This window comes from Scomber japonicus, chromosome 9 (genome assembly GCF_027409825.1).
Source record: "Scomber japonicus isolate fScoJap1 chromosome 9, fScoJap1.pri, whole genome shotgun sequence".
Lineage (NCBI taxonomy): Eukaryota > Metazoa > Chordata > Actinopteri > Scombriformes > Scombridae > Scomber > Scomber japonicus.
In genome coordinates this window covers 11987747-12000238 of record NC_070586.1, presented here as the reverse complement: position 1 = coordinate 12000238, position 12492 = coordinate 11987747, and the positions used below count along the sequence as shown (strand labels likewise).

General features: G+C 40.0%; 2 protein-coding genes across 2 annotated transcripts; both read left to right on the top strand.

Annotated features, from left to right (window-relative positions):
- The first annotated feature begins 6851 nt into the window (after window positions 1-6851).
- selenoe (selenoprotein e) lies at window positions 6852-8857 on the top strand. Its single transcript, XM_053325860.1, has 4 exons — window positions 6852-6959; window positions 7307-7383; window positions 7674-7752; window positions 8683-8857. The coding sequence occupies exons 1-4, from the start codon at window positions 6852-6854 to the stop codon at window positions 8824-8826; spliced, it is 408 nt and encodes a 135-aa protein (XP_053181835.1). The 3' UTR covers window positions 8827-8857.
- Window positions 8858-9591: 734 nt separating this feature from the next.
- On the top strand, window positions 9592-11649 carry zgc:112294 (transmembrane protein 17A). Its single transcript, XM_053325488.1, has 4 exons — window positions 9592-9718; window positions 10398-10504; window positions 10912-11025; window positions 11329-11649. The coding sequence occupies exons 1-4, from the start codon at window positions 9592-9594 to the stop codon at window positions 11647-11649; spliced, it is 669 nt and encodes a 222-aa protein (XP_053181463.1).
- Window positions 11650-12492: the final 843 nt, after the last annotated feature.

The window sequence follows — 12492 nt, the reverse complement described above, 5'->3', positions numbered from 1 at the left end:
AGCCATTTCAGTCCCTGCAAGGAGAGGAAGAAAGAAATTTATGAGTGAGGGGGAAAAAGACAAATATTTTCTGCAATGCAAAGCAGAAAGAAAGTGGAGTCGAGTTACACTTGAAAGGGGTTGAAAATATGAATTCTACTGTGGACTGTGGAGTCAATAGGAGTTTTTTCTGGTGCTCATGTAAACTCAGGATAATAGATTAGGCTTTATTCCATCCGAGTTGTAATCTTGTAAAATGGCATTCAGTGTAAAGCAACTTTTATCTGCATTCAGAGGTACGCTCAAGAAATAAAGGAAAGATTTCATGTGGTCATAGAAAGACATCTTCGTAAGCAAATCCTTTTATTTGTCTGGAAAATCTATTGTTGAAATGCTTAGTTTTTTCATGACAAACCTCAAGAGTCTGAGGTTTGGACAATTTCAACTGAGAATTAGCTTTTAGCTCTATTGTTCAAAATGACTGACTGACTGACGCAAATGTGTTGCAGTACGATTTCCTAAAATGCAGTCATTTCCCTGGCTGATTCATTGCATCAGACACGACCAGAGGAGATTTGAAAATGCTGTTTTCGTCTCTCGTCCCTGTCGACACGCTGTCTGCGAGAAACACTATCTAATTGCAGTCCTCCTTACACGTTAAATGTTGTTTCTCAGCCCTGTGGAAATGCAGTAACTATGAAATGACATTTACTGGAAATGGAGCTGGTGCTTCTCTTGAGCCAAAACCACTGAGAACTGAGGTCAGCACGCAACCAGAGGGGGTGGGAGGGAAGGAGGGAGGGAGGGAGGGATGGAGGGAGGGGGGGGGGGGGGCAGAACCAGCTTTAAATGTGTGTTTATAGATTTCCAGTGACATCTACTCACTCGCGATTTAGACCCGAAACTTCTTCACAGTGGCACTGAGCTGAAATAGGCCGCTCTTAATGTACGAATTAAGAGCAACCACACAGCAAGAAGACCTCCCAAATAGATGCTCAGACAAGCTGCTGATTTGCTGAAACTAGGTCAAAAGAGCTGTTTTCGTTGAAATTGAAAGAGTCTCTCAGTTCCGGATCATTATTACACTTTAAATAATTATACGAGTCAAAAAACTATTAATTCAACTCACTTTGATGTATTTGTACCAGCTCAAACTGAAGTACTATTAATCAAACTGTGTCCAAGAGCGCTTATGGAAGACACTACAAACAGTTTTCATCTTGACTAGTTCTGCAAATGTGGAAATACAAATGATTATGATTTGCCAGAATTGTAATAAAGCCACAGTCGCTCTCTCTCTATCCAGATGGAGATTTTTCTTTTCCTTTTTTCCCTTTCCTCTCACATGGAGGGGTGTGCAAACTGTTGTCTGGGACTTCAAATTGCCCTGGATTTTTCCCCCTTTGTCAGCATAATTCTATGGAACGAGTGTATTATAGTATTTGGATGGCTAATAGAAAGCAGATCAGTCAGATGCTCTCTCTTTCTGTTCCTTTCTTTCTCTCCTTCCTTTCCTGTATTTTAAACCCTCTCTCCCTCTCTCATGTTTTTCTCTATAGCCTATTTTCTTTCTCCCTCATTCACTCCTTCCTCCTTTCTCCCCCCTCCCCCTGTCTTTTATTCCCTCACACACCCATCCATCCGCTATCTGTGCAGTAAAGTGGGACTTCAGACTTCATAATGTGGCTTGAGGTTTCAGCTTTCACATAATTCCACAGGCTGACCCAAAGTTTTCTTTTTTTTTTTCTTTTTTTTTTTTTCTTTTCTGCCTCTCACTCACTCCAACCTGGAGCAGTGGAAAGAGAGAAAGCTGCTGCCTTATTCCAGATATTAGAACGGAAAATGATCACAAGACCCAATGTGTCTGCCCAAATGCAGGGAAAATAAGCAGATGTCTTATGTTTTTATGCACTGAACCCCAAGTGTACCGACAATCAGTCCTGTCTGTGACCGACGAACTGTAGCTTACAACAGCTTTGTTGTTTGAGACGCAAACTTTCACTCCACTTTTTGCCAAGACCAGTCACAAAAACACATGTCGATGCAGCGTTAAGCGCCTTTAGCCAGCAGGAAAGTTTCCCCCATTCTTTCAGACCACATCAGATTTGCTTTATCACATCTTTGTGACTCAGAGACCAGGTCTGGATTATTCACACCGTTCTTATCCATGACTTATTTGGTTAGACGGACTTTGATAACAACCTTAAACTTGCTTTTACTTGCATATTGATGCCAGAATACATTACTGTATGTGGTTGCAGTGCACTGGCATGTGAAGGGAAGTGTTTGCTGTATATTTACCATCACTGTGGCTGTGTGCTAGTGTGTACACGACCCTCACAGCCCTGCTCTACTTCACAGGACAACACTGGAGCCATTATGGGGAGCCATGTGTTTCTGATTACACAGGCAGAGATTAGAGGGAGGGGAGCAGCGGTTGCTGTCTGCTTGCCCCCCGGCTCCTCTGATGTGGCCAGCAACTGGACATCCATCAGTGCAAATCCCTCCGCCGCCTTCGCCCTATTCCCACCTCCACGCCAATCCCTATCCCGCATCTGCCATGATGTCATTACCAGGCCTCTATCTGTCACCTCATCCTGTTCCCCATTTAAATATGTAAACACTGGGATCTTTGTCAGTGAAATTATTCCTACTTGACCCACATATTGTGTCGAAAGCAGCAAGCTGTCACTGCTGAATTCTTGAAAGTGTGCTGTTGTTACTAAATCATAAACACTATTGTGGCTCAGGATAAGAGTCTCTTTTGATTTGCCCTCCTCTAGAGAAGTTAGAGACCAGGGTCTACAGAGCAACATCTCAGTGTGTGCGAGGAACCACGATGATTAGCTCAAGACTCTTTAGCGGGATAACTGTATACTGTCACAAGGCCTTAATGCAAATTGTGGGACTGAGGGAATACTTTTCCAGTAGCCTCCTTTCCACACAAAAGGCAGATCATTCTCCACATAGATTGCAATTCTAGACTTGTCATTAAAGCAAGTCATATTTAATTTCCTTTTAAACCTTTCCTGCCAAAATTGTGAAGTGATAATCCATAAAATAATAGTTGTGTCATCCTACTTGTCACTGAGGCTCTGTTGCCAGTAATCCCATTTCTTTCCATTTGCATCATCTGTCATTGGAGTTTATGTGTTTGCTTTTTGTTTTGTCTGTCCAGAAATGGTTATTATCATTAACTATTTTATCATCCATTCAAATCAGACAGATGACGTGTTTAGAAGAGTGGTATGATAATGCAATCCCTTCAGCCTGCTGGATATACAATGAATGGTGTCAATAATACATATTTTTTAATCAAATCTATGTAATGGACTCTTATCTTCTCAAAACCCCATAAGGGCAGAAATAAGGGAGTGGAAACACAAGCAAAAACTGCCTCCAGTTCCAAGAGATCAATGCAAGTTATTTCAATCAATATTTAAAATAGTACATTGTTTCAAAAGAAATTAGTTGTTTCGAGACTAGTCCATTTCCTATAATCAATACTTCCCCATGTGTCAATTACTATATCATTATGCTCTATCTAAAATCTGATTAAATAAACCATAATCTTGCAGGAGCACTTTCTCACCTTCACCAACAACATAACAAAGATACTGCAAACAAGGTCACTGGCAGCAAATCATCCTCGTCATCCGTGTCTGTACAAGACATATCCTCTGCCAAGGCCAGCAGCGTCTCACAGCCTTCTGCGGCCTCCCTATGTGGGGAAAATTGGAGCCACTTATTTTAGGTCGTAGGTTCAAGCTAACCACAAGCTAAATCAAACTCGGTGACGTTGTCGTTTACTCCGTGAGCTGTAAATTTGCTCTCCATCGTTCTACAATGTATCAACAATTTATAGAATGAAAAAAGCGTATTCTATATGTTTAAGCTTCTTTAAGAGAATAACACAAAACCACAGACACTTGCTTTTCCTGTTTATTTTCTTAACCAGATGTTATTTTATGCATTGCATTAGACAAACAATTTTTCCAAGTGGAGGAAATAATATTTTGCACCTTGAACTTGAACCTTTATGAGGTTATGTCCACTTACCACACAATATACAGTATAGCACAGTCATTAGCATTGTATTCTCACTGAATGAAGCCCTGCACATGGCTTGCACTTCCTTCAACACTGCCTCTCTTCTTTATGACCAGGCTGGAGCTCAGCAGGCAGACAGACAGCAGGCTCTCCCCCCCACTTGCCCTAAGGCTCCAGACAGATAAGAACAAACACACACATGCACACATACATGCACACAATTAACTATTTATACTCAAACTTATATTTTTATTCTTCTCCCCTGCTCATCCTTAAGCATAACTGAGGCAGAGAGAAATAGACACTAGAGCCAAATATACTTAAACTCCTGCACATCATAGACTGGTACACTAGAGAGCACACACACACGCACACGCACACACACACACACACACACACACACACACACACACACACACACACACACACAAACTGAAGTGTCCCTAGCTTGTAGGCAGCATACGGTGCTTTGGAGGTACAGGAAGTGTGTGTCTTTATAACAAGCTTGCTGAAGGAGGCAGAATTACAGTGAGGTGTTTTAGCGTTTGATCTTTTGCCAGCTGCAATTGTTGTAATTTGCAAAAACTCCTACTGGAAAAAGTTGCTCACCACAAATTTTTAAATGTTTTCATTGACTATGTCTCTGTTCCATAACCCTCTGCTTATAAATGACTGCATTTTCCACTTTGTCAGCAGATTAATATAACAACGTCTCCTTTTGGCACGCACCACGTGATGTAAGCTGAAACATGCTGATTGTGAACACATATGGTATGCATCCACACATATAGAGGACTCTGCACACAGCCACGGCAAGATCACCCCACCCCCACTGCTCATTGTGCTCTCTCTTTGCCTTTCTCATCTCATCAACTTTCTTTTCCTGAACCTGTCTAACTTCATTCAGGAAAAAAATACTTTGTAAGAACTTTTAGGATGCAAACTTAAAAAAACTCCAGCAAGGGGAGCGTATGCATCCGCAGGTTTACGATGGCTGCAGAGGGGAGGAAACCTTGTTAAAAAAAGGGGACTGTTTTACTGCTATTTGACACATAATCTCAAACAGCACAGCAGAGCGCAGGACTCTGAGCTTCAGCCCTCTGTGTCTGGAAAAGATAGAGACAGAAAGATGGTTTTGCTTCAGCATTCCAGGCAGGAATGGTTTATTTTAGTTGGAAACATAATTGTCTGTGGCTAGGATTTGGAAGTACATTTTACCCGCCAAACTGCCAGGAAGTGTACATATGGGTGTTACTGCCCTCTTGTGGTGACCTAATGTAGTTGCTTTTTCATAACACAAAAGTTAGGTAAACTTGGACTGGAGAGATGTTTTCCTCTTTCGTTGTGTTAACACAGTGCAAAATAGTCATGATGTCATAAGGTCTGATTTCAATGGAAGCACACAATGGGATTAAACACTGCTTCTCATGATTAGTAAGGAAGATACTTGAGGCTTGCCATGTAGTAGTTTTTGATTGTATCGGTCTAAACATTGTGTTTTGTTTGAAAAACTGATGTGGAATATGAAATATGATATCAATATATTAAGATCTGCATACAGAATAAGAATTAACAGTGACGTAGAAGCAACATTTTGTGGGTTTAGAGAGAGTTACCATGTGTACAATGCCTTAATTAGCAACAATGTATCCATCTGCTTTATAATCTAACTATGAACACCAGACTCCGTGAAGTCAGTGCCACTGGCTTTCATTTGCCAAGAAATCGTATTGCAAAGCAAATTTGTGTATGGATTAAACAAACAAGATACAACATGTTTATTAGAGAGCTTTAGAGGTGTTGGTTGAACTTTGGAGAGAACTTGGCAAGCAGTTTTCCCCTGCTGTTAGCCACATGCACATATATGAGAGTGGCATCGATCTTCTCATATTACTCACTGCAAGAAAATGAAACTGTACTTGTCAAACGTTTGGACACACCTTCCCATTCACCTAAATGAGAAAGTGTGTATAAACACTTGACTGGTACTGTGTATCTCCCAACAATTACATTTAGAATATATACAATATAACACATGATCTAAAAATGTGTTCCAAAAGTCTTGCAAAAAGTGGCAGTTTGTGGTGCATTCCTATTCCTATAATATTAGGGCATATTTCCCTAAAATAAGTCTTAAAATATAGTGTACATGTGACTGGAAATGATCTGTTCACCCTGTGACATCATTTTGATTGTTCAGCACTGGTGACCAACAAGTTTATGTCGAAGAATGTAGAAATGTGCCCTATGCATAGATAATATGGACACTATCCTTCCAGAAATTCAAGACACTTTTTTCCTTTTTTCCAAATAATTATCTTTAAGAAAAGAGATGCATGAGAGTAATTGCTATGCAAATCAGGTTTAGCTAAAATTTGTGCTTTCAGGAGTGTGTGGCTTGCTCTCAGTGGTCACCAACCACCTGCTAGTTTGCTGTGTGGGAAAAAGTGATAAGAGCCCAGATGTTCCATGGTTTCTTTGCACCCCCAGTGTCATCTGATGTGGAAGAAACTATAAAGCTAGGGACCTCTGTATAGCATTGGAGAAATCAAAAACAGCATAATAACCAAGCCTATAACAAAAGAAGCATCTGTATATAGGCCAGTTTGTTAAACAGTGACACACTGCTTAGATGAAGCGTATAATAATAGATAAGCCACAAGAAACAGAAAGAATAATCTAACACAGGTAGGCAGTGCCCCCCTATGGGGATGTGCCATGGACTTGTCCACCCTGAGAAAATGCCCACATAGATCAAAAGGTTGACTATTCTGTTGGTAATAACTTTGTAAGAGCACTGTAAGACACTACTTTGTCATAAAATGTGGGCCTTGTTGGTGCTCACTCTTGCCCTTGTTGTTAGTGCATCAGAGAAAACCAATGACACAGCGGTTGAAGAAAAGCTTGCTATAGCCAGAGGTAAACTGATGGTGAGTACAAATGGAAGTATGTTCAGCTTAGTCGACATCAAAATTTAATTTGGATATGTTATTACGTCCACAAAACGTGTAGGATTTTGTGATATCAGAGCAGAGACATGAGCACTTTAAAAGTCTGAAATATACAAATGTCGAGGGAGGGGGCACACAGTAATAGCATTGAACGAGCAACTGGGGAAATGAGTAAGATGAGGGATAAGGCCTGTGCTGTCATGTCAGTTTGTATTCTGCTGAGATACAAAACCTATTTCTGGCACCTTTGATCACACAAAAGAACGAAGCGTGCACAATGCTATTTGTCATGCTGTTCTAACAACTGTCTGTTGTCATCCCTGCAGGCTCCTAGTGTGGTCGGATGAGGCATAAAGAAAATGCCCGAGCTCCATCATTTTCTCATGGAGCGATTGGCTTTGTAGTATCCTTGTGTATTTGTTATGTTCCTCCGGCTTTTTGGTGAAATGTGACCTTCCCCAAAAAAACACCACAGACTTTCTCATGACCTCCATCATAAACAAAACAGTGTTCCTACTAAGCTGCCAAGCTCAGTGCCAGCTCTATGAGTGCCTCAAAGCTTTCCAAAACTCCACTCATCCAAGTTAAAATCATGTGGAGTAAATCTAAAAATAGCTAAACAAATGGATGTGCCTTATTCTTCAAAACACTGCCTACCTGTTTTTTCTCCTTGATCCGCTTTTTCCTGTGTAGCCACAACTTGGAATATGATTCATCAGAGGAGAAGAAGCCCCGTCTGATATTCTATAACGAAAAGGACGAGGTTGTAAAGGTGAGATGTGAGTTCATGGATCTTTTACGTATCTGCCTTGTGATAGGGCTTATCGGGGGAGCACCAGAAAGTCAAGATACATTCATGAAGGGAAGTTTTAAGACTACTGCATCTGATATGAAATCCTCTGTCACACAGACTCACACAGATAGAGTGTGTTTGAAGTAGCGAGACAGAGTTACATAAAAATAAATAAAAATGAAGGCAAGAAGCAGGGAGAGTGAGAAAGTATATACATGAGGGTTCCTGACAGCTGAGCAATATTTTTTGTCCTGAAATAGGATCATTGGTATAAATGTTAATATAAAAAACATTTTTATGTGTCCAAATCATAAGTGTTCCGTTTTTCCCAGGCTTATTTTTTGTTAGGAAAAGCCCCTGAACCTGCATTTAGACCATCATGGGACAATAAAATTCTCCACTAAAACTAATACTAATGAATTTCTCTAGTGTAACCCTCCACTAAATGCATAAAGAGCCATTGTTCTGATTTAATATGAAACTGCCTCCACACTTTATTGCTTTCCTGCGGTCTTTACCTTTTATTTTCCATTTAAAGTTTTATGTGGGAGTTTTTCCTTTTGTCTCATTCAGGTTATAATGTTTGTTTTCATTTATTTTTTCATATGAGACTGAACATTGACTTCAAATTATTAATTTCTTTCAGAGACTAAATTATTGAACAAATAAATTTAAATAAATGAGCAGATGGAAGAGCCATCATATCAGCAGCAGCTGCACACATTTTTAATAAGAATCAAAATAATGGCGAATCAATCAGCCAAACCTAATTTGGATCAAACGACACTGTATGTCTGCATATACGTGTGTGTAGCTATATATGTATCTCACTTGTAGACACACAACTTTATTTATTTTCTACCTTTAACCTTGAATCGAAATGTCTCACTGTACTCCCCAACATTTTAGACTGTTCCTGTGAAGAAAATGAAGGCAGACGAGATCAGCAGCCTGTTAGACTCGCTTGGTTTCTACAAGAGGTCCCAGAAAGGGGAAGAGGTGCCAGAGGAGTTTCAGCATTTCCCCATGAATGCCCCCAGGGACGAGCTGTGATGACACCTTGTGGCCAAACTCTGCCACTGCACCCTGGCCAGATTAATGACGAGTGGGGCCCCAAGGCCAAAACGATAGGCCAGGCACTACTTCTGATGACTTGCTGGCTGGGTGAAGTGTGCAGGGTTTTAGACACTGCTGTTAAAAAGTTGGAGTTCTAAAATACTGTAATAAATGTTGATTGGAGCAATGCATTTGTGATGTGCCTTATTTTATTCTCACCTTGAATGTTATACAATTTTCAGTGTACCTACAGTAAACAGAATCACATATCTGTATAGCAATAATTGTCATCATATTTTATAATTTGTCTGCACGTGGATTTTTAAAAAGTGCTTTATAAATAAATATAATTATATTATTACAATTATTATTTCTTTTTTTCTTTAGTTAATTGGCATTGTCCCAGTTTTCTATTTGGTCCATATTTTATCTCTGTAGACTTTAGGTAACACATTTTTCTCTAATTAGAAATGTACTGCTATTAATTGCAAATTTACTGAGCATAATAAATGGCCACTAACTGACTAGCAAACTGCCATGCCACTGTTTCAGCCTAATCCTCAACCCGCCTCCTTCAGTATAATCTGATTAGCAGTAGTGTCTGCCAGCATGCGTCCGTGTGTGTCCATTTGTATCTGTGTGCACAGTGCATTTGTGCATTTGTGTGACAACAAGGATTAGCAGACATAGAAACAGACACAGTTTTGGACCGTTACACTTCCTGACTTTGCAGCTTTGTCATGATCACCATCTCTACCCACAATGCCTGTATTTTACTCGCCTGTTCCCGAGAACCTGCAGATGGGTCTGGCCTACATGGGAGGTTCTGTGTTCACCAACAACAGGACGGGAGATAGTGACTTCATCAGGGAGCAGGAGGATGTTTCTGGTTGGTTACTGGCAAGAGACTGTTTGAAACTGTTGTATAGATGTCTAGTTTAATATGCTGTAACATGAAATATAGTGTTGTAGAATGCAAGGAACTACTGTGCTCTGAATCACCATTGTGAACAGTAAAAGTATAGTATGTACAGTACACTGTGCTGAACACAATCAAGGACCCCCCCAAAAACAAAAGGACACATTTGAAGGGGTTTAGCCTTAAATCTTTAAATACAATTGTTTCCCTCATGCTTAGCTTCAGTTTCAACTTGTAATCAGTGCTGTTGGTTTTGCTTTACTGATGCTCCTGTATTGCAGACACATACAGTACATTTGGGTTTCTTAAAAACTTAATTGGCTGTTTCATGTTGCCTTATACACTCATATAGTCTTGACCTCATCTATAACTGGCAAATTACTGTCATTGGCCAAATTAAGCAGTGTCTGTAATGGTGTTTCAGTGCACGAGAGTACTTTTTCATAAGGTGTTTATATTATTCTGGCTGTCGTTTGTGTTGCTTTTTATGGTGTCTCAATGACACCGAATCAGCATAGTCTTGAATATTAAACACTGAAATCGTACATCATACAACAGTCAGCTGTCATAATTTCTAATTGATTGCTAATGTTTTGATAATAGATAACAGATACTGAATGTTCATGTACTGTTATTACTTGCCTTGCAGTGGTCAACGAGCTGGTTTCTCACCTTCCCCTTCAGATGCTCCTGTACTTCAACATGTTTTATTTTCCCTGTTGGTGGTTTGCAGCGGTTTTCATGTTGGAAGTAAAGGTTAGTTGGGTGGTGGGATTTTTTATATACTTACTTGAGTATACTTTTTCTTTGTTAAAGCCTTTAGCTATAGTAAAGCACAGCATAGTCAGCTACCTGAATATATTTAGTATTTAGCAAGTAAAAATGTAAAAGCCACTTAAAGCCTGGAAAACTTGGTGTGCTAGCACCCGGCAGTGGTATCATCAAAAAAGATACTATGACAAACTCCTTAGATCCAACCCAGAAACACTAGGGTGACACAGTAGTTTAATGTTGTACTTGAGATGTGCTGAAACTTAGTGAAATCGTTTTAGGTGTTTTTGGAGACTAAATAGTAGTATCAGAAGTCCTGTGAGGAGAGGATATTTCCATACCTGTTCCTGTACACTGACATACTGATGTTGCAGTTCTGTTTTTTTCTTCAGTTCTATTATCTGCCTGGGTACTACCAGGCTCTTCTCATAACCGGGATGATCCTCTTCACAGTCATTGAAGTGGTCCGACTTTATCTGGGCTACATTGGCAACCTTGAAGAAAAGGTAATTCAAACCAACATCCTCTCTGAACCACAACACAGAGCTCTTTTATGAACTCGTCTCCTGAATAACAGAGCAGAGGAAGTGGATGCTTAAGTATTCTGTCTGTGTGTGTAAACAATCAACTCTTGGCTGCAACTGTCTATGTAGTTTGTGCATGTGCATGTGCGTGTGTATGTGAGTACGTGAGGTTGTGTGCATGCGCTTTTATGTGGATACAACCGAAGCACTTGATGCCTGACTGCTCTATCTTTGTATCGCTTCCATCCACTAACCCAAACTCTCTCTCTCCTCTGCTGTCATCAGACGCCAGAGCTGGCAGCCTTCTGGCTCCTCTCTTTTATGTTCCAGCTGCCAGTACTGCTGTTCTTCCTGACCGATGAAGGAATTATCATCCTGCCTCTGGAGAGAGCTGTCCACTCCCTCTACCTCTTCTTCCTGCTTGCCCAGATCCTGGCCTCCTTCCTGGCTCTCAGGACCATGACCCAAAAGCTCACCCTCCTCTTCCATCTGCGCCAGTTTGGCAAGGTGGACAACTTCCGCCATACAAGAATGAATCCTGCACATGGGCTGCCCTACCACCGCAGTGTACTGCCCATGTCACCCACTCGTGAGATGAACCATTAAAAAAAAAAAAAAAAATCAACATCTGTAATTACTGCACATTTTTGTTCATCGGATACTTTTACTCCCAGACTGCCTTTCAACAACAGCCAGATGTGAGCTTGTTTATTTCAGTCATATGTAACCATTGAAATATAGTTTATCCAACAATCAATCTTTGTGAAAAGCATGTTGTTTTATTCTACATGACATGTATTTATGCGTTTACTAATTGCATTTTGATTTATTTAGGCCACAGTTGGTGATGAAATTTGTCTCTGCTTCTTTTTCTCCTCCAGTCATGTTTTATGATCTGTAAAAATACACTGCTTGGAATAATAAAGTGTCATTATATTTTTTTCCCACAAAAATCCACATCTATTCTTTCTCCCTCAAAAAAAATCCAGAATCTATTAATATGCAAATATTTTTCATTTCAAAAGTTTTTACTTCACTGAAAAGTCACTTCAAGTTTCAACATCACACTTGTGAAAGTTGCATAGTGCACCACAACTGGCCCCAAACCAGTTGTGATGTTACAAATTGCAGTTGTTTTTGCATTAAATTTTAAGGTCAGCACAGCAAAACGTTCCCCCTTCAGCAGATGAATGTGAAAACAGCCTCCTAGTGTCAAAGTATGCACATACATCATTATGTACAGTGAAGCTCAAAACATCCAACTGAAGGAACAATTATCAAACCAAATATTTGACTGGAGGGACTTCAAGTGTATTTTTGGCTTTTTTTTTTTTAATAGTTATATTTGATGTGACAGGAAAGACAGAGGGGTTGACATGCATAAAGCATCTCCTTTCAGACTTAAATTGGGGATATTATGATTGCATGGTCAGTGCCTCAAACCCTTCA